Raw genomic sequence first — 21,473 nt, 5'->3', positions numbered from 1 at the left:
GCTGGCACAGGGATGCCACCGAGGGGGATAGTCAAGGCAAAGACGCAGATAGCCAAGATCCATGAGGCTCCGGGGTAAGTCCAGTGGGGTTCAAATCTGGGAGCAGTTGTTAGTGGATAAATAAAGCAGACACCAATGGGATCAGAATGAAGGTCTTCCTGTGGCGCTCTCTGAAGTCGGGGGTCCCACGGGAGCCCCTGTCGGTCCCCCCACCTTGAGGGCCTTCAGTCTTCTGGAGGTGGACCAGTTCTGGAACATTTGAGGAGCCCCTGGGCCCTGCAGCTGCCTGGGTTTTGCTGCAGAAACCGCTTTATTGACCAGGAGAGCGGCCCGGTTTGCGGCTGGCATACTGCCTGGAAAGCAGCCACCCTTATTGAAGGAGGTAGAAAGCAGTCAGCTCAGTGGACTGGAATGCAAGCTATTTGCTTCTGTGTTTGGGCTTTCAATGACTCATAGGTTGTGGGCAATGGCCTGGCCCTGAGGTCAGGCAGACGGGCAGTGAAGACTGGGCTGTTAAAGGGGTGCCTGCATGGGGCACAGCCTTGTGGAAGCCGGTCTGGGGATCTGAGAGGTGCATTGACACGGGGCCCTTCTCTGCCACAAGAAGAACTCATTTTGGGATTGGGAGGGGCTGGAGTTGGCAAGTGGCCCTCCTTGGGGTGGCCTCCGGGGTCCATGGACTCAGTGGACGTGTGGGCACCACAGCCGCGCAGAGAAGGGCTGGCTCAAGACCTGTTTGTCTTGAGGACGGTGGTACAGTCTGCTCACAGAAGGACCGAGGGAGCAGGTGGCCGGGGTGGTGGCTGCAGGGAGAGCCGGTGTCAGGTGCCGCCAGTCTGACTTGGAGCACCAGCCGTCTCTAGCAGGGTTTGTGGCTGGGGCTCTGGGTCACGAGGCGCCAGGAGTGATCTCCCAGGAACCGGAGGCCCAAGGCCTGGGCGTCCAGGAGGAGCTGGCACTAGAGGCTGTGTGTGGGCAGCGGGTGGCCAGGCCGCAGGAAGAACTTGGAGCGTCGTCTCCACTGGCAGCGCTGCATGCATGCCGTCACACGTCGATGCGGGGGTCAGCGTGACTGTGTCCCCACGGGGAGAGGACGACTCAGTCCTCTGTTGGGGCCTCCTGGACGCCTCCCTGAGCTGCTCCTCCCTTGCCTGATTTTAACCCACGCCCTTTCCCTGCAATAGACCATAAGCAGAGTATAACAGCTTGTAGTGAGTTCTCTGAGTCCTTCTGGTGAATTACTGAGACTGAGGGTGGATCAGGGACCCCCTCAAGCTTGTGCCGAAGTGAGGGCAGTCTTCTCTGTGGATCCAGAACCCCCAAACCTTGTAGTCAGCCCTCTTGAATTCAGGGGTAGGTCGGTAGGTAGGTCGCTCAGTTGTGTCTGACTCTTTGCAATGCCATGGACTGTAGCCTACCAGGCTCCTCTGTCCACGGGATTTTCCAGGCAAGAATACTGAAATGGGTCGCCATTTCCTTCGCTAGGGGATCTTCCCGACCCAGGGATTAAACCTGTGTCTCTTGTCAAGAGGCGTCTCCTGCACTGCAGGTGGATTCTTTATCGCTGAGCCATGGGGGAAGCCTTATTCAGGGAACATGTTGAGCATTTACTCTGAAGCTGAAACCACCAGGCTTCTCCTCAGTTCTCGGAGTGGGGAGCAGGATGTGGGTGAGGATATTGTGGGGAATATGGTCATCTTGGGAAGAAAGCCCTAATAGAGTGATTATTTTGCCATCTTGTGCTATGTAAACCCCCCAAATTTGATTAAGACAAAGCATTTATTATTAAGCACAGATGCGAGGGCTGGGTGAGTGCATTTTGTCTAGGACCAGCCTCCCTGGGGCCCCATGTCCCGGGCAGCTTTCCGAGGGCCAGTGAAGGATTCACCATCCATCTGGCCGCTGGCTTGACGTCATCCATCAGGTTAGTCACACTCCTGCATGTGGCGGTCCAAGGTCGTCCCCCGCAGTGGAGAGGGCAGGCCCCAGTGCACAGGCCCCTCTTCACGTTCATCACCTAAGCTGCTGCTCTATCAGACCTGCACCCAGTTATTCAGTGATGCCTGCTGAGTGGGCGTAGCAGGAGGATAAAATCCGCACTGAGCCCCCCGTGTCCTCCAGCCAGCCAAGGCGCTTACACACACGCATGCACACACATGTGCGGTAGATCAGATCTCCCCTTCGGACACAAGGGAACCACTGCAGAGGGGGCAGGAAGACGGCCGAGAATCACACAGCACCAGCAAAAGAAATCAGCTGCTGCGTCTCCTGCTGCCTGCCTGCACGTTTCCTGGAGCTCCACATCCATGCTGTTTCCTAGGAAACCATCACACGGCCCACAGGGCTGTCTGCCTGAAAGAGGGGGGTGGTCCGTCCAGGGTCCACTCTTTCCCTCTTTTCCTGCATCAGCGACGCTGCGGCCCTTTGTCAGCGCGTTAATGTGGCGAAAACAGAATGCCCAGAGCTTGCCGCTGGGATTACATTTCCAGCGAGATGTTTGTGCTCACTGAAGGACCAGGTTCACTGAGCTTCTCGCCGGTCAGAGCAGTGAGTCCGTTTCTGTTTGTTCTCCCTTTCCCGCAGGCTCTGTCTTCACGGCAGGCTCCCTTCAAGGTGCTGCAGCCTGAGAACCCCTAATCCAGGAGCCTGTGCCCTTGACCCCAGGCCCTCTTCCCCACGGGCAGAGGCTCTGCAAAGCCCGTCCTACCCTGACCTTCTCGTGACTGCGACAGGGTCTGGGGCCAGCGAGCGCCTGCGCCACGGGGCCCGGCCAACCTGGGGCTCTGTCTTCGTCATCATCTGCCCCATGGTGGTCCCTGCGGGCGGCTGCGGGGACCTCAGGAGTCTGAGCCCTGCCCTGACCCCGAGGCAGGCTTGGGGAGGAGGGCTTGGGCGAGGGGCAGGAGCCAGAGCAGACCCTCCTCCCCACCTGCAGTGGTTTGATCTCGCTGCCTCCAGAGCATCTCCTGCGCTTTTCTGAGAAGCTGAAGTGCATTTGCTGTTACGAGCAGCTCTCTTCTGACATAAATATTAATGAAGGCAAGTTCCCGCACGTTGCTGCTGGGAGCCATTTTTCGTGGCAGCATCTTGTGCAGGAATGAGTTGGAATGCCTGGGTCCAGTCCCATGATGCTCGATTGACATCTTCTCCAGCCGTTGGAAACACCCACAGCTGCAGCTGGGCCCCGGGCGGGATGGGCAGGCGTCAGCCTGGCCCTGGGTGGTCCGCAGGCTCAGGGCCGTGGCCTCTGTGAGAAGGTGCCCGCATCAGGGGTCTGAGCTGCTGGGAGAAGGTGCCTGGCGCTTCTCTTGACGGTGTCCTCCCCAAGTCAGGCTTTTCATCCTGGACAGCAAGGGGCAGAGCAGGGGCAGGGCTCGGTGCCCGGCAGCCAAACTGGCACCAGGTCCAGCTGGCGCACAACCCCTGGGTGATGCAGTGGGATGCTAGGGGGTCCTGTGCATTAACGACATGCTTCCTGGGTGTGGGAGCAGCTTTGCGGCCCGGGGAGAGGCTGTCTTTGTCTTCAGAAGCTGTGCTCTGACTCAGCGTTGTGACGTCCGTGGTCTACATTCAAATAATTCACCCAAAGCGCGCGCGCGCACACACACACACGCGCGCGCACACACACACACACACACACACACAAGCCAAGGCTACACAGTGGGCAAAATGTTAATGGCTGTTGAAATTTGAGGACGACATGTTGGCTGCTATTCTTTCAACTTGTAGGTTTATAAATAAGTTACTTTAAGGACCAATGATTAGTTCTGGGGCTTCCCTGGTGGCTCAGTGATATAGAATCCGCTTGCAATTCGGGAGATGCCTTTTGCACAGGAGGCGTGGGTTCACTCCCTGGGTCGGGAAGATCCCCTGGAGAACAGAATGGCCACCCAGTCCAGTATTCTTGCCTGCAAAATCCCATGGACAGAGGAGCCTGGCGGGCTGCAATCCGTGGGGGAGCAATAGCGTTGGGCACGACAAGCAGCTAAAAAACAGTGAAACATGAAACAGATTCCTCGTAACGGGCCTAGAGTGACACCCTAGGAAGAGGGGTGGTTTCTTACTGTTTTGGTGACTTCCTCCTTATTAAGGAAGAAGAGTCCAGACAGGAGGCACTCTGGTGAGAACTCTGCCTTCAAACCCAGCCGTGAGAAATGCAGCTCACAGAGCGGGCTGGGGAGTTCTATTTTTATCGTGGGCTTTCTTGTCCTTGCATTTTCAATGCTTAATTGTTTTCTTCTTTCAAAAGAGCGTTTGTATCCGCTGGCCGTCCTGCAGCAGGCAGAGTGGGGAGTGGTGTCTGGAGACGGCCCGAAAGTGGAGGGCGAGTCTTCGGTCTTCCTGGTGGTTCTGCTTGTATCGCCTCGAGGAAGCAACTCCATCAACCGAACACACGCGGAACTGCCGCTCAGCTGGCCACCGGCACGTAACTCACGAAGCATTTTAAAAAGCAAGTATCCTCTGTTTTGATGCTCATGCAGAGATGAGTGCCTGGCTCAGAAGGGTAAATGCACGTGCATCTGCCTCTCCTCCTGGACTGTTAGGTTCGTAAGGGCAGGACCGTGTCTGTCTTATTAATATGTGAACCCCACTGCCCAGCACTGTAAATATTCACCGATAAATACACGAATAAAGAAGTGAAAACAGGAGAAAGAGATGTGATGATATCTGAATCTACAACAGCCAAGGATTATGCAAATCCGTAATACCTTTGTTTTCATGATTTATCATGTTTGTAGCAGATGGATGCCGTGCTCCAGGGGAGGAGCTTAGGGAATGACACAGCACCATCGTATGTAAGTCTGTGTTATTGAGGAAGGATCAGACTCTCATTAAAAGAAAAAAGAGGAAGATGCTTTTGCTTTAGCATGGTGAGATTTGAGGCAGCCTTCTTTATCCCGTGTTCCATCTGGTTTTTAATAAAAGTGACTTATAAACGCTGATGACCCCCGCAGGCGTGCAAACTGAATCTGTTTAACAGAAAAGAAATAGAACATGGAGAACTACGAGCCTCGGCCTGTGTGGCATCTAGATCCTAAGATGTGCCAGTTGACCTTATGAGAAGAGAGAGGTCGGAAGTACAGAGTCCTGAGCACAGTCAGCCTGATGCCTAGGCCTTGGCTCCAGCGGCCGCTGATGGGATGAGAAGGAGGGTGTGCGCGTGAGAGCAGAGTGCAGTGTCCATGTGAGCAGCACACACTCGTGGAAAGGCAGGAGGGTGTGTGCGTGAGAGCAGAGTGCAGTGTCCGTGTGAACAGCACACACTCGTGGAAAGGCAGGAGGGTATGTGCGTGAGAGCAGAGTGCAGTGTCCATGTGAACAGCACACACTCGTGGAAAGGCAGGAGGGTATGTGCGTGAGAGCAGAGTGCAGTGTCCGTGTGAGCAGCACACACTCGTGGAAAGGCAGGAGGGCCACTTGAACGAGAGGAGTTCCTTCCTCAGGTGGATCTGTTTAGTGCTGGACAAACTGTGAATCTCAGTTTCAGGGTAAAAACAGCGGCACCCGTGTCTGTGCCGAGGGCTCCTCCTCAGACCCTGCAGTGTTCTATTTTGTGAACGTTAATTGCACATCATTGAAAAGCACTGTGGTGGAGTCGAAAATAATGCTCCCAATAACATACAAATGATACTTATCCTCAGTGATAATTAGGAAATAGAAGTAAAATGATCACGATACATCCTTTTTCTTCAGGGTGGCAAAATTTTTGAATTTGTCCATTGTTAGAGAAGATGAATTTTTAGCACATAAATTTAAAATGTACATTTATTAAAAATTTTTAAATGTCCTAAGTTTTCTAAAAATCAACCTTAAATTCTATGTCAAGTGCCCCCTATTCTGTTGGCTGGAACAACCACCTCAACTTGGTGTGGGTTCATCTCTGTCAATTCAGAAGCCCATCTGTCAACTCGGGGTTTCACCCTCCCCTCTCCTCCCCAAGGCTGGTTCTAAGTTACAGGCGGTGGATGTGATACCAGAGCATCCGAAAGAGGGGCTCTCACCCCCTTTACCGTCATCCACCGGAGCTCACACCTCTCGATACCCGCACCCCCTGTCGTTTCCCAGGAGAGAGTTGGTGCTGACTCACCCTGCCTGGCCCCGTTGAGATGGTTCTCTGGGTGTGTGCGCTGTATGGGTCCCCTTGACTGGACCATGGCGGGCCCAGATGGTTGGTAGCTGTGATTCCAGGAGGGTCTGTAGTAGTGATCCTGGGTGAGGTTGGCACTTGAATCAGCAAACCCAGTGAAGCAGGTTGCTTTTCCCAGTGTGCTGGGCATCCCCTGATGCATCGAGGCCTGAGTAGAACAGAAAGGTGGAGGGAGAACCTGCTGTCTTTGCCCGACTGTTTGAGCTGGAGCCTCAGTCTTCCGCCCTCAGTCTGGGACTCGCACCACCCACTCTCCAGATTCTCAGGCCTCAGGGCTCAGACTGCAGCCACCTCAGCGGCTCCCCTGCTCCTGGAGCTTGCGGAGGAGGGTGGTGGGGCTTCCCCGGCTCCCAGTTCCTGGTGACCAATCTCCTTATTGGTTCTGTTTCTCTAGGATGTTTCTCTAGGATGCCCGCTAGCATACCTGCTGTCTACACAATGTCACTTTGGTTCCCCTGGCCCTCTCCCCGCTGACCGTGCCCCTCCCAGGACAGACACTGACGCTTCCTGAATCTCTCTTACAATGTTCTGGGGCCCAGCGAGGTTGCTGGGGCCTCTCAGGGGCTCTCAGGTCTGGACATGTGTCTGCTGTTTCTCCTCTCCTGCCGGCACATAAACTGGTGGAGGGAATGTGGTCAGTTCGCAACTTCCCAGGGCCCGAGACAGAAGCTGGTGTTGATTTCTGACTTGAGAAACCACCCGGGAGTCCATCAGCTAAGATGCTTTTGGCTGCAAGAAACAGAAGCTCCAGCTGAAGGTAGCTTTCCTATTCAGAGGCTTATCACCTTGTATAACAAGAATATGAGAGCCGCAGTTCTCCACGTGTGGTCTAGTGAGCCCCGGGAGGTCCCTAAAACCCCTCCAGGGCACTTGCATGGTCAAAAATCATTCATTCCAAGTGCAGGACAGACCAGCGGATTTTAATGTAATGGAGGAGAAGTCAGCAGTTACTTACAAAAAGTTTATTACGAAAAAGTTTCTGTAAATTTTTGACACAGTCACACTTGTTTAAGTCTTTTGCTGCTTCTGTGACAGCCTGGCAGAGCTGAGCGGCTGTGACAGAAACTGCACGGCCTGCAAAGGGGAAAACATTTACTGCCTGGCCCTCGGTGCTGTGCTACGTCATTCCAGTCGTGTCCGACTCTGCGACCCTGTGGACTGTAGCCCCCCAGGCTCCTCTGTCCATGGGGTTTCCCAGGCAAGAATACCAGAGTGGGTGGCCATTCCCACCTCAAGGGGATCCTCCCGACCCAAGAATCGAACCTGCATCTGTCCCCTGCATTGGCAGGCCGGTTCTTCCCACCAGTGCCACCTGGGAAGCCCATCTGGCACTCGAATAGAGCATAAAACACTTTTGCAGATAATCTTAGATTCTACATCTGAAACAACCTTTGAAGAACTACCAATTATTAAGTTTTTGGTGTACTGTCAAAGAAAAATATCCCTAGTTATCTGAGCAGGAGGGTGTGAATGGAGGATTTCAAGAAAAGCGCGAGAAAATAAAATATTTTCCAAAATCCTTTTCCCATGGAAAGAATGGACTTTTCTTTTTTAAAAGCAATTTAATGGCAAAAGTGAAATGGTTACAAAGCTGCCAAATGAGAAAGGATCAGCTGTTCCAGACAGGAGATGAAGCAAGACAGAGCTTGCTTCAGAAGCCGCAGAGCATCTGAACTGCCTTTTCACCTCATCAGCCCGAAGCTGAGGGCTTCCAGGGAGAAGCGGATCTGAGGTCCCGAGCGGGCCCCGCTGTGTGTTCTCACCCACTGGTAATGCTACCGGTGCTGCAGAGCCCAGGCGTTCTTCCAGAGCTGCGTCTGCAGGTGCCCTCGGGGCAGGTGTGAGGCCTGTGCCCACTTCAGGGGCAGCGGTGACAGTCCTGACTCCCAGCCCCTGTCTGCCCCTTCTCTGCTCGGCAGCCTTGCACTGTGCCTGCTGCGGGCAGGCTCCCACGGGGCCGATGTGGGGCTGACGCGGGGTGGGGCTGACGCGGGGTGGGCCTCGCTCACACCATCTTCCTCTGGCCTCAGGGCTCCCTTCCGAGCCCCCGGATCTGCAGGGAGACATCACAGATGGACCGAGGAGATGCTACTTGTCCCCAGGGATGCCCACACCTCCCACGTCTCTTTACAATCTCTAACGTAAGCTTTGCACAGCTGGATGACGGGTTCTACACGAGGAGACAGAAGTTCACTCTTAAGAACAGAAGCAAGGTGCACACGCGGTGCTGCCCACGAGGCGGCTCTGGGTGGGGCCAGGCGGAGGGCAGCCTCTGCCCTCGCCCCGGGCCAGCACACAGCACCCGCTGGCCTTTCAGGGAGGACGTCCAGACAAAGGGGCACGAAGCGAACTGCAGGCGGGAGGAGCGTCAGGAATGCAGACCGCACAGTGCAGCTTTTTCTGCAGAAGGACGGAAAACTACAGTGGGGTGTCTCCCCCGAAGAGAAGGAGCTAGAATCTGCAGCAAGCCCAGCTGTCCTGCCTCCTCCCAGAGACCTGTCAGGATTGCCAGCGGGGAGAGGAAAACAGATCAAGACAAAGGAGATCCAGCTGACGGGGATGGTGAGCGGCGCCCAGCTCCATGAAGGGGGCGCGCTAATTACACAGCCGCCTTTTCCTTAATAACAGCGTGCCTGTTTGAAGAGCTGTTGTTCAAACCAGACCATCATCCTCCTACAAGAACCCTGGTTCTCATTAATATGTGAATCACAGCAGACCTTCCGGTCTGAGGGGATGTGCATGTTGCTGTTCTGTGGAAGCTGGCCTGATTTCAAACCAGGGAGGCAGCGTGACTGTCTCCATAGCATCTGCCTTGGCTGTGTTTGCTTCTCTCCGCCCCGACTCGCAGCCCCACCCCGGCTTGGAAACTCCTTGAAGGCTGGGGTGTGTTCGCTCGTTTGCGTTCTCAGCACAGTGTCACGGATGGGGCAGGTGCCTGATGAATACTTTCTGACGTAATCGGGGAGTGAGCTTGAAGCATGAAGATTGAGACTTTAGAAGTGACTGGTTCCAGGACCCTTGGAAGGTAGTGGCGATGGGACCACAGCCCTGAGTCTCTGTCAATCATCTTCCTCTCGAGCCGCTCCCCCCGCCGACCCCCCGCCAAAAAACAGGCCAAGAAACTAACCCTGTCAAACTGAAAAGTCAAAAATCCGGCTCACGCACTTCCCTGGGGGTCCGGGGGTCAAGTCTCTGAGTTCCCACTGCAGGGCCATGGGTTCCATCCCTGGTCGGGGACTAAGATCCCACACACTACACCACGTGGCCAGAACAAACAAAGAAATCAAACCAAACTCCGTTTCGGAATCCATAATATGGAATAAGGACTGACAGCAGCAAAGGAACAAGAAGGCCAGGGTGAAAATGGGGTAGGGAGCTGGACTGAAGCAGACCTCAGCAAGTAAGCTGTTAAAAATTCACTTTGGGAGAGCAGCGTGGTGGGGAGCTATAGACGTGCAGCTCTGAGAACTACCCTGGCCTTTCTGTTACTCCTAAGACTACAGGAAAAGGTGTTTTGCTTTAAAAAGAGCAACAGGAAAAGATCATGATCAAATCCCATACAGAATTATCCATAAAAGTAAGAAGAACTACAATAATGTCTCTGCAGATAAAGGAAGTACGGCTAAAAGACAACAGATCCAAATGGGTGAAAACTGCAACCTAAAATTCCAAAATATCTGAAAAAATTAAAAAAAAAAAAAACAAGCAAAATATAACAGACCTGAAAGAAAAATACATTAAAATTAGAAAAACTATAAAATGAGATTTTTTTTTTTGAGGGGGGCGGGATTTGTAAATAGGTTGAAGGAGGAAACAGAACAGGCTCTGTCTTGAAGCAGGACTCCATCTTGGGCCGGACTGTGGACTTTGAGCTCTAAGTCCAGTATCTATGGAAACGACATACCAACTGGAAAACCAGGCCCCCAGAAGGAAGAGCCCCAGGGCTCTCCATTGCCTAAAGGAACACCCTAATTATCTGTGTAACCGAATAGAATCATACATTCTATTATGCTTATTGGGGTATGAGCACAGGCCTATTGATAATTGTCCACTGTTAACCACCTAGGCTTAAGGCATGTGAATCAGGGTTAACTTTGATTGGATCTTTCTTTCCCTTGGTTCAGACTAGTTTCAGGGAATTTGGAGAGGTGGGTTTGGGCTCGTACACTTAGGGTATATAAGGTTTTCACGGAAACTGGTCGGGGTCCTTGGCGAAGAGGAGACGCTGCCTTGGGCCCGCCGCTGTAATAAACTGCACCCCGCTGTCTGCACTGTCCTTCTGAGTGGGTTCGTTTCCCGGAACGCGTGGCCACCACGAGGTGAAAGAGGTAAGAAGAAAGGAAAAGCATAAATGAAGCCCAAACTAAAAGGGATACAAGAGCAAACACACAGGACAGGAACTTCTACAGATAATTAGCAAGTGGAAGGGCAAAAAACCATTTTAATCAAAAGGAAATGAAGGGAGGAATTCTACTTCCAGCCAAGATGGGCCAATAAGAATTAGATTCACCCTCCTGAGTGAAACAAATAAAACACTGAGTAAGATGCATGAAACAACGATTCTCAAGGTCCTGGCCACCAGGCGATGAGTGGCCGCCGCAGAGGAAAGGGAAAGGGAGGTAGCGTGTGATGCCCCAGCCAGCAGTTGGGAGGCAGTTTCCAGGCTGCAGTGGCAGCGGGGTCGGGGGTGGAGCCCACACAGGGTTCGGGGGTCTCTGTGTCGGAGTAAGACATCAGGACTCGGAGGGCCCAAGTCGGGCTGAGGGAGGGACAGGGCAGACAACAGAAGAGGAAGGGGCTTCACAGAGCATCCTCTCGGGTCCTTGGCTGAACTACATGCCCAGACAAGGGCAGAAACTGCTGCTCAGCACAAAGTTGTAAATCAACCACCCTGTGGTGAAAGTCGAGGAAAAGGACAGAAGCTACTGCTCGAGAACAGGAGCGGACTTCCCTGCTGGCTGGTGGTTAAAAGCCCGCCGGCCAGTGCAGGGGCCACGGCTTTGACCCCTGGTCTGGGAAGCTCCCACGGGCAGAGGGGCAGCTAAGCCCGTGCCCCACATCTGCTGAGCCTGAGCTCTGGAGCCCGCGAGATACAACTGCTGAAGCCCACGTACCCAGAACCTACGCTGCAACAAGGGAAGCCACTGCGATGAGAAGCCCGCGATCCTCAATGGAGAGGAGCCCCACTGGCCACAACTAGAGAAAGCCCGTGCGCAGCGACGAAGACCCAGCACACCCAAAGTAAGCAAGTGGATAAATATTTTTTAAAAGAACGGAGGAAACTACTGGAAAACAGGCGACCAAACAAGCCCCAGAGCTCACCCGGGCCTGGGGACCACCCGTGTTCCTGTTAGTTAGAACGAAAGCACTCCTCATGCACAGGCATGGCTGTGATGTGGACTCAGTCGTGTCCAACTCTCTGCAACCCCGTGGACTGTAGCCCGCCAGGCTGCTCTGTCCGTGGGATTCTCCAGGCAAGAGTACTGGAGTGGGTTGCCATGCCCTCCTCCAGCGGATCTTCCCAACCCAGGGATGGAACCCAGCTCTCCTGCATTGGCAGGTGGGTTCTTGACCTTACTGGGGTGAGATTATCCCTGGGTCAAAGACTAACTTTGGACTCACCCTAGTAAAGCCGAGAAGCACATTTCCAAAGGTCCTTCTAGTTCCGAGTAATGTCACTATGGGCCAGAACAAGGTCCTACGACATTTAAAGGACTGTAACAAAATGGGAAGTCAGCAACATAAAACTTGCAATGTCTGGCCAAAGATACAAAAAAGGGACTGCCCCGGTGGTCCAGTGGTGAGGACCTCCCCGGTGGCCCAGTGGTGAGGACCTCATCTTCCAATGCAGGGCGTGCGGGCTCAATCCTGGTGAGGGAGCTATAAAGGTTTTTTTTTAATGCTCCACATAAAAAAAAAAAAAAGAAAATAAGATACAAAGAAGTAGGAGAATATGATTCACAACCATTGTGATTGTTCAGTTGCTAAGTCATGTCCGACTCTTTGCGGCCCCACGGACTGCAGCACACCAGGCTTCCCTGTCCTTCACTGTCTCCCGGAGTTTGCTCAAATTCATGTCCTTGAAAAAGATCAATTATAGCCATAGACCTGGAAATGACAAAGAGGATGAAATGACAGACAAGGGTTGTCAAGTGGCTAGTACGTGATCTATACATTCAAGAAATTAGAGGAAAGCATGACGTGAAAAGGAGAGAAGAGAAAATTTTCAGAAGACACAAACAGAGCTGCTAAAAATTAAATACATTGCTATAACATCTGAGATGAAAAATACTTGTATGAGAATAACAGCAGCTTAGACACTGCAGAGGACAGTGAACTGAAGTTGGGGCAGTTAAAACCTGAGGCCCAGAGAAAAGACTGAAAAGTCAAGAAGTCTAAAATGCAAATAATGGAATCCCAGAATAAAATGGGGAGGACAGAAAAATAATTGAATAAATTATGGTGGAAATCTTTATGAATTTGATGAAACTATAAGTTCAAGGAACCCCAAGTAGAACAAAAAAAGAGGAAACCACCCCAAGGAACATCGGATTAAAACAGGAAAACAGTGATTATCTTGAGCAGATCATCTTAAAAGTAGTTGGACAGAAAAATAAAACATAGAGGGAGACGAAGCTGATTAAGTACTGATGATGTCTCATATAGCATAAGTCAGGGAACCAGAGAATTATGTCTTTAAAGTGCTGACAGAAAACAAGTTGTCCACTGAGAATTCCATATCCAGAGAAAATACCTTTCAAAAATGAGGCAAAATACTTTTTTCAGCCAGACAAAAGCTGAGATATTTATGGCCAGCAGATCTGCGCTATAAGAAATGTTAAAGGAAGTTTTTCAGGCAGAAGGAAAAGTGATCCACCCCAAAAGAGGGAAGTAGCCTGAATTGGTAAACATTGTGCATAAATCTGGTTTTTTTAATCTCTTCAAATTGTAATTGTTTAAAGCCAAGGCTTGACTCTTCCTGTCTTAGCCTCTGAAGGCTGTCCCTTCTCAGCGGTACCCCAGGGTCTCAGCTGCACGTGTGGAGGTGGCCACCCCCCAGCTTCCCCGCCCCGATGGCTCTCCAGCCCACTACTGACTTGCTTCCCTGGCCTCTACCAGTGTCTTCCTGGGCAGGCGAGCAAGCCTTAGGAAAAGCATGAACGGTAGTGGAGATGGGGAGCAAAAGCCTCTGAGAAATAAAGGAACGAGCGAGTCTGTTTTCAAGTGAACGTCTGAACGTTCAAGTGAATATCAAGCATTCATGTCTGATGAAAGCATGACCTTGTCAGAGAATTTCCCGTACACACTGGAAAGAAACGCAGATAGCAGTTGTCCAGTTCTGTTCTGCAGGACACGAGTCACAGCTAAAATGGGTGAGTGTAAAAGGATACTCGTCAACTTCCCACTCATTTTCACAAGAAGGACCCCCAGTGGAAAATTCTTGCAACCAGAATTGCATTAGGACTCGCATGTGGTGATTTAACCCGGAGATTCCGCACTTCCTGACCACGGCCCCAGCAGACACAGAACGCTCCAGGCTGGCAGGCAGGGTGTGGACCCAGGGTAGCTTTGGGTTTTTCCTTGAAACCAGAATGCATCTCTTTCTGGTCTTCACAATCCTCGTGTGGCCTTGTAACAATGGGACCTGAGAGGTGCCCCTCAGGTGGGGAAAAGATCAGAGTCCAAAATCTGATTTGCACAGAGCGTCCTGTGAATTGAGACAAAGTTCTCTGGCCCTCCATCTCCTTAGTTACAAGATGAGGAGATCTGACTAGCTGACCTCTTCAGGTTACTTTTAGTTCAAGTTCCTATCAGTGACGAAACGGGAGCTCGTCTCTGGTCATCTCTGGGGCCGATGCAGAGATGCAGGAAATCTGCAGCATGCTGGGGTTCACGTTCCTTCTCAGACTCCTGGGGTGACTCTAGCCCCCCATCCCTAACCGCAGCTTCTGAATCCACGTCATATCTCAGCGGGTCTTGTCATTCAGGTCCCACGCCTGCCCAGAAGTGAATGTCCTCCTGGCAGAATCTCGGGGTCGGGGGAGGGATGGAATAATTCCTTTGTGGAAATGGTGTTGGAAACACATACCATCCCCCCACTAACAAATCCCGTCACACAACGCTAAGGTGACAAAGGAACCGGCGGCTTCGGAAGGTGCAGGTGACCCAGGCTACCAGGCGTGAGTCCGTGTGCCCCTACTTCCCACGGCTTCTCCTGAGCAGCGTTTCAAGCCCCTTTATACTGCTGGGCTTTTACAGCTTCGCCCTGGAGCGTCAGCTTGACTCTCAGTCTGACACCCCCGTTGTAATCATGCTGAAGTGAGCCCTCGCGGTGCCCACGCAGGTTTGCTGACAGGCTAGCAGCCCGCCTGCTGGGCGCCGCCTGTCCACTGCTTTCTCCCGAGTGGAAGGAGAAGCAGGGCTCTTCCAGCGTGCCGAGGGGCACCGGCAGGATCCCCCCCACCTCCGGAGCTCTGCATGCTGTGTCTGACCGGCTGCGGGAAGGCCTGGCCAAGGGCAGGTCTGGGCGCCCTGGCAGCTGCCCAAGCGCTCCGGGCGCTTCGGTCCAACGTTCCCCTTCGGTGAGACTGGTAGAGGCTTTCCACCAGCTCAGCAGGAAAGGCACCTGCCAGTTCAATGTTAAATGTAGAAAATGAAAGCAGAAGCCACTGATTCCTCACCTGTTTGACAATCCTCAGCACGGGTCTGGGTTTTAGGATGTGTAATATCATAAAGTGAACGGCTGCTCATTTCCATTGGGGGGGGCATCTGGTAAACGAACTTATTTTCACACTACTTAGAAAGACACTGCTTACACCTTTTCTTTGAAACTGTCTCCATGCTTCAGCCTCTTTAATCTGTGAACCCTTTATCCACCCTCATCTTTCTCCTCATCCTCGTGCCCCTCCCCTTCCTCCTTTTTTCTTTAAACACACACACACACACACACACACACAGGAGTAGAATCAAGTAGAATCAAATAAATACAGGGTCAGATTTAAAGTAATATTTCCTCTAATTTTCAGTTTGTCTAAAAATTAGAAAAAAATCATAAATCTAGTTTCCTTGGTGTTTTTTTTTTCTTCCTGAAGTGGTATGTAAATGTTTTGCACATTCATTTATTACTTATTCTCCACTCCTCTTCCCAAAATATGAAACTATCTAGCCCAGCTTAATTGACTCTGCCTTAAGGCAGAGCACTGGCACCTTTCTGACAAAGTATAATTGATCCCATAGAACCATATAATCTTAACTGAAAAACCACATGTTAAAAACCCACAGCTTCTTTAGTGACGGAGGGAAAGTCTAGAGGCAGGCTTGGGTTCAAATTCCAAACCAGCATGGTAAGACCACAACAGACTAGACATTGCAGTGGCTTACCTATTTAAAGTAAAATTCTCCAATAATCCAGAATTTATAATTTCATATAAACTCAAAGGTAGTTAACATGTATAAACATAACTGCTGAAAGGAAAAGTTGCTTGAGAATTTTAGTGTATTAATGATGTATAAATCTATGGCTATTCCTAAGTACAGGGGATTTCATTAACTTAAAGTGTCACAGTATCATATACCCTTTGACACAAAATTCCACTTAGGGAAATTCACACAAAATTATTCACTAAGGCACTATAAGATAGAAGTATAAATAACCTGCATGTGTGGGAGTTGGTTAAATAAAATACAGCACAGCTATAGAATGGATACTATGCATCCGTTTAAAGGAGGCAGATATCTGTACTTTAAAGATACACTGTTTACTGAAAAAACAGGCAGAGAAGAGTATTAGTATCGTAAGGTGTGAAGAAAGAAAACGGGGAATAATCTACATAGGTATGAAGACAGAATACCTCTGCAAGCAAGGACGCAAGAAGCAGAACAATAGAATGCCTGCCCTCCGGGGGAGGGAAGCGCGCAAGAGGCAGGACTGAAGACAGGCGGACTTTCCACTCTGTGCTCGGAATGTTGTGCTGTGTGCGTACAGTAACAATTCCAAGTTTTTCTCTTTTTTTTTTTTTTTTGTAGGAAATAAAAGTAGAGTAGGATTTCTCCAAGAGAAGAGTCAGTGTGCTTTCAAGCAGGCATTTCTCAGCTAATAAACTATTTACTTAAAGGCATCTTAAGGGAATTCCCTGGCTGTCCAGTGGTTAGGACTCTGCACGTCCACTTCCACTTGGACAGGGTTCCACCCCTGCTGGGGGAATTCCCCACTAGCCCCACCTCGCAGCCAATAAAAGAAAAAGGGATCTTAAAAGTCGGATTCATTGCCCTTCCTAAATTGCTTGGTTTGATTTTATGCCTGTGGTTGGTTTGATTTTATCCTTCTGAAGCTGAAGAGTAAATTCATCTGAGCATTTACCCATCCCTTCGCTTGCTGAAGGAAGGACTCAGTAGAATGTGTTCTGAAAGTGACATTTAAATTGATAATAAAGAGGAGGAGACAGGAAAGAGGACACCGTTAGGACACAAACGTTTATGTGATTTTAGCCATTACAACAGTAGTTCAGAAAGATCTCAAACGTTACACGGATGTCATCAATATTACAAAAAGAAAAAAAAAGGGACAGGCAACAGTGAAGAGCACCAGAGAGCCCCAGCGCCCGCCGCCAGTGAGCCCAGGCGTGCTTGTCTCCTTCCGCGAGCCCCCCTCCCCGCGTCTCCTCCCGGCCTCCCTACCCGGCCTCCGCTCCGCCTCCAGCCGGCTCAGGCCTCGTCCTCGCCCTCCTCCTCCTCGAACTCGCCCTGCTCGTCGGCCGTGGCGTCCTGGTACTGCTGGTACTCGGACACCAGGTCGTTCATGTTGCTCTCGGCCTCGGTGAACTCCATCTCGTCCATGCCCTCGCCCGTGTACCAGTGCAGGAAGGCCTTGCGCCGGAACATGGCCGTGAACTGCTCCGAGATGCGCTTGAACAGCTCCTGGATGGCCGTGCTGTTGCCGATGAACGTGGCCGACATCTTCAGGCCGCGGGGCGGGATGTCGCACACGGCCGTCTTCACGTTGTTGGGGATCCACTCCACGAAGTAGCTGCTGTTCTTGTTCTGCACGTTGAGCATCTGCTCGTCCACCTCCTTCATGGACATGCGGCCCCGGAAGATGGCGGCCACGGTCAGGTAGCGGCCGTGGCGCGGGTCGCAGGCGGCCATCATGTTCTTGGAGTCGAACATCTGCTGGGTCAGCTCGGGCACCGTCAGCGCCCGGTACTGCTGGCTGCCCCGGCTGGTGAGCGGCGCGAAGCCGGGCATGAAGAAGTGCAGGCGCGGGAAGGGCACCATGTTCACGGCCAGCTTGCGCAGGTCGGCGTTGAGCTGGCCCGGGAAGCGCAGGCAGGTGGTGACCCCGCTCATGGTGGCCGACACCAGGTGGTTGAGGTCCCCGTAGGTGGGGGTGGTCAGTTTCAGGGTGCGGAAGCAGATGTCATACAGCGCCTCGTTGTCGATGCAGTAGGTCTCGTCCGTGTTCTCCACCAGCTGGTGCACGGACAGGGTGGCGTTGTAGGGCTCCACCACCGTGTCGGACACCTTGGGCGAGGGCATGACGCTGAAGGTGTTCATGATGCGGTCGGGGTACTCCTCGCGGATCTTACTAATGAGAAGGGTCCCCATCCCAGACCCCGTGCCGCCCCCCAGCGAGTGGGTCAGCTGGAAGCCCTGCAGACAGTCACAGCTCTCGGACTCCTTCCTGACCACGTCCAGGACCGAGTCCACCAGCTCGGCGCCCTCTGTGTAGTGACCCTTGGCCCAGTTGTTCCCGGCACCACTCTGGCCTGCCAGAGGGAGAGAGTCTTCATAAGTCACTGATGATTGCATTAAATTCTTTTTCACCTTAAACCCTTTACCAGAGCTCAGTGAGTCAGAGTTCAGATATGATTTCAGGTTATCATTAAAATGACCAAACATTAAAATATTTGGTCATGGACATAATTATAAATAAGGAAGGTTAGGGACCTGGCTATTAGAGGTTGAAAGACCTTTTGTTTTAGGTTATATATTAAGACAAAATGAGCACACAGCTCCATACTTTATCTAAGGTGGTCACACCCCTCCACCCTGAGCTGTCCACCATAAGTTTAGCTCCCAGGCCATCAGCCATGCCAGTCACTCACCAAACACGAAGTTGTCAGGCCTGAAGATCTGGCCGAAGGGTCCAGACCTGACGGAGTCCATGGTGCCCGGCTCCAGGTCCACCAGGATGGCCCGAGGCACATACTTGTTACCTGCGGGGACAGAGCAGGACTCAGACCTGCCCCTGGTACCAGCTTCCTTCCTTGCAGCGCTGCTTGTATCCCCAACAAAGGACACAAGACGGGATTCTAACAAGATTCTCAAAGGAGCACTCACACCCCCACCACCTCCGTTCCCTCCACCCTCCAAAAAAAAAAAAAAACCTCAGGGAAAGATAGGAATCCTACATCCGCTAAACCACCCTGCCCTGGGGCTACACTTCGGGGGTCCGTCCCTTGGGGAGGCGCGCGGGGTAAAGGCGATTACCGGTGGCCTCATTGTAGTACACATTGATTCTCTCCAGCTGCAAGTCACTGTCTCCGTGGTAACTGCCAGTGGGGTCGATGCCATGCTCATCACTGATGACTTCCCAAAACTGAGACACAGAAAAACCTGCGTTAGGCCACGCCCCACCGCCGAGAGGCCCGCGACACACAATGAAAAACTCGGTTCCGACAGCCCAGCGTCTCCGCAGCTTTAGGGCAGTCAGACCCGCACAGCGGCAGGGCTTGAATTTTGCAGGGTCACCGAGTAGAAACTGGGCGTTTCCTGGGCGAACAGCTGCTCGAGGCGGGAGGCGGGGGTCCCGGCGGGGAGGGGAGGGACTAGCAACTGGACGGCGGGCGCGTGGGGCGCCCAGCGGCGCGGGGGGGTGGGAAGGGGTCGAGGACCTGAGGGGCTGGAGGGCGGTGGTTAGATTCAAGGCACGTCCGGGGACCACGAGATGCTGGTCCTCCGCCCCTCCCCCCGCCACTCGACTAGAGTTCGAGCGAGTGAAACCGATTCTCCCGGAGTCCGGGCCCCGCCCGCAAAGTGGCGCACAGCCGCGGACACCCCGAGCGCGCTCCGGACCAGCGTGCGAGGTTTAGAGAAGAGAAGGGAGGGGCGGCCGGGGACCTAGGGGCCAGACGAGTCACAGCCTCAAGCTGCGGGGTTCCCCCCACTCCCGCCGAAAGTCGCCGCGGGCGCACGCCCGGCTCCGCAGTACAGAGCCGCGGGAAGGTCTGCACTTGGGGAGACGCAGGCCCGCTCAGGACGACGTTCGCGCCCGGAACCCCGAGGGGCGTCAGGCTGGGCCCCCGTCCCCACCCGACCCCCCCCAACCCCGGGCGCCGCGCCCACCTTGGCGCCAATCTGGTTGCCGCACTGGCCCGCCTGGATGTGCACGATCTCGCGCATGGTGCCGGCTCGCTTCTTCTGGCCCGGGTCGGCGTCTGGTCGGTCTGTCGGCCCCCCTGCACACCCACTGCGGGGTCACCGGGAACGCGCTCGGGAACCAGCCGGCTGAGAGCGCCGGCCCCGCGGGTTCGGCCTTTTATAGGAGGAGGGTGGGGCGGCCCGCTCAGGCCGCGCCCCCAGCCCGAGCCCCCCAGTCCCCTTCGCGCTAGCGCTCTCCAGGCCCCGCTGACGTAATGCTCCGGGCCCCAGAGACCGTCCAGGGGGCTGGACCACGGGCCCGCGGCCAATCGGCAGAGGCTTGCGGGCCGGGCGCGGCCTGGGGGCTGCGCGGAGCCGGGTTGGGGGCGTGTGCATTGTCTAGGACCTGGGGGGGGGGGGGGGGAGGAGGGTGTGGAAAAGCTGGGCACCGAGAATTGGGGGTGGGTGAAGGAACCCATGGCGGGAGGGTGGAGACGCGAGGGTGACCAGCATGGCAGGCCGGGTGTGGGGGGAGAGCGGGCACCGGGTGTGTGGGGGTGGAAGGCTGGAACAGGTGGAGGGGGCGCCAGGTGCTCCGGAAAGGAGCGCGCTGTACTGGGGCGCTGGCCGGTGGTAGCGGCGGTGGCCTGGGTTTCGCTACCACCGCGGACTGCGGCTCCTCTCCCACCTTCGGCCAGAGCCCCCTGAGCCACCATCCCCGGGGAGACGGCTGCCCCTTTCCCCAATCCAACGGCGGTGCGGCGGCCGCCGAACCTCGGCCCCGGGAGGACGTCCTTGTGACAGCTTGTTGGGGCTGAAGGGCCGTGACCCTACACACTTAAGGCCCAAGGGCCCCAGGGTGCCCTCCGCCCCGCCCCCAGGATACGTGCGTCCCCTCTTTTGTCTCCGCCAAGGGCCGCTCGCTCCCTTTCTCTGTGGCTGCGGCATCCGGGGACCGGGCCACCTCGGGGCCTCCACCGCCCTGCCCGACCCTGTCCAAGAGTCCACAGCTCTCCGGCTGGTACCCAGGACCCCTCCTCCCGCGGCTTTTGTTCCTTGGGAGCCTGTGGGTTGGGTGTGGCTGGCTGGCCGCGCAGGGTGGACGGTCCAGCGATCAGAAGAGGGTGGGGTTCGGAGGCGGGGCTGCGGCAGAACAAAGAGCTGGAAAACGTGTGGGCCACCTCCCACGACCGAGCGTTTGACAGTCACCCTGGGTTCCGTTCATCTTTTGTCCACTAAGGGGACGGGTCCCCAGGGAGATCGCCCCCTGCCCCACCGCTGACATTCTCATCATCCACCAGGCGCCGGAAGCCGAGGCGGCCACGAGGTCCCCAATCTTGGTGCTGCCCATGCGGGCGAGGGGCCCGCCTGGAGACTGCAGCACGGGCGGGCGGGGGCCGCGCGCGACCCTGACGGTCCATGGCGCGAGTGCGCGGACGCGGCCCCGACACGCCTTCAAACCTACAATTTCTAGAGAGTCCAAGAAGGAGCAGATCTCTTTGTTACTTTTCGTGTGTGTGTGTGTGTGTGTGTGTGTGTGTGTGTGTGTAAGTGTAAGAGAGAGCGCGCTGGAACCTGGTCCCCGCAATTCCGTGGGCGAAGCTTCCTGTCCCCCACCCCGACCCTTGACGGGTCGTCTGCAAGGTGACGTGACCCCTTTTCATCCTCAGGCCAGAGGGGTCGAATGACCCGGGTTCCCCCTGCGGAGCGCAGCCCGCAGCTGTCGAGTGAGACCCGCCCCCCCCCCCCCCGCCCCCCAAGTATCAGCAAGCTGTCATCGCCTCCCTTCCCGCTGCGGGCGGAAGGGGGGCTTTCAGCCCAATTCCAGCGCACAAAGAGAGACAGAGAGAACAAAAGCTAGGTGCCCCCAGACACCCCCAGCTCGGGATGGCGGTCCCCAGACGCGGCTGCCGGAGTCCGGGTGGGGAGGGGCCGGCCGAGGGGCAGAGCGGCAGAAGGTCGCCCA

General features: G+C 54.1%; 1 protein-coding gene and 1 long non-coding RNA gene across 2 annotated transcripts; one reads left to right on the top strand and one right to left on the bottom strand.

Annotated features, from left to right (window-relative positions):
- The first annotated feature begins 2,237 nt into the window (after positions 1-2,237).
- On the top strand, positions 2,238-4,655 carry LOC147347842 (uncharacterized). The gene is made up of 2 exons (XR_015152606.1): positions 2,238-2,547; positions 4,250-4,655. It is a non-coding gene; the product is annotated as an uncharacterized LOC147347842 (long non-coding RNA).
- An 11,952-nt stretch (positions 4,656-16,607) lies between these two features.
- On the bottom strand, positions 16,608-19,662 carry TUBB2B (tubulin beta 2B class IIb). The gene is made up of 4 exons (XM_086370439.1): positions 19,493-19,662; positions 18,638-18,746; positions 18,253-18,363; positions 16,608-17,913 (listed from the first exon to the last, which is right to left on the bottom strand). The coding sequence occupies exons 1-4, from the start codon at positions 19,547-19,549 to the stop codon at positions 16,853-16,855; spliced, it is 1,338 nt and encodes a 445-aa protein (XP_086226565.1). The 5' UTR covers positions 19,550-19,662; the 3' UTR covers positions 16,608-16,852.
- Positions 19,663-21,473: the final 1,811 nt, after the last annotated feature.

Source organism: Bos grunniens, chromosome 23, assembly GCF_055505025.1.
Source record: "Bos grunniens cultivar Pamir isolate PY7600 chromosome 23, Bosgru_T2T1.0, whole genome shotgun sequence".
Taxonomy (NCBI): Eukaryota; Metazoa; Chordata; class Mammalia; order Artiodactyla; family Bovidae; genus Bos; species Bos grunniens.
The sequence above is the reverse complement of the archived record's forward strand: the minus strand, read 5'-3'. Positions and strand labels throughout refer to the sequence as shown.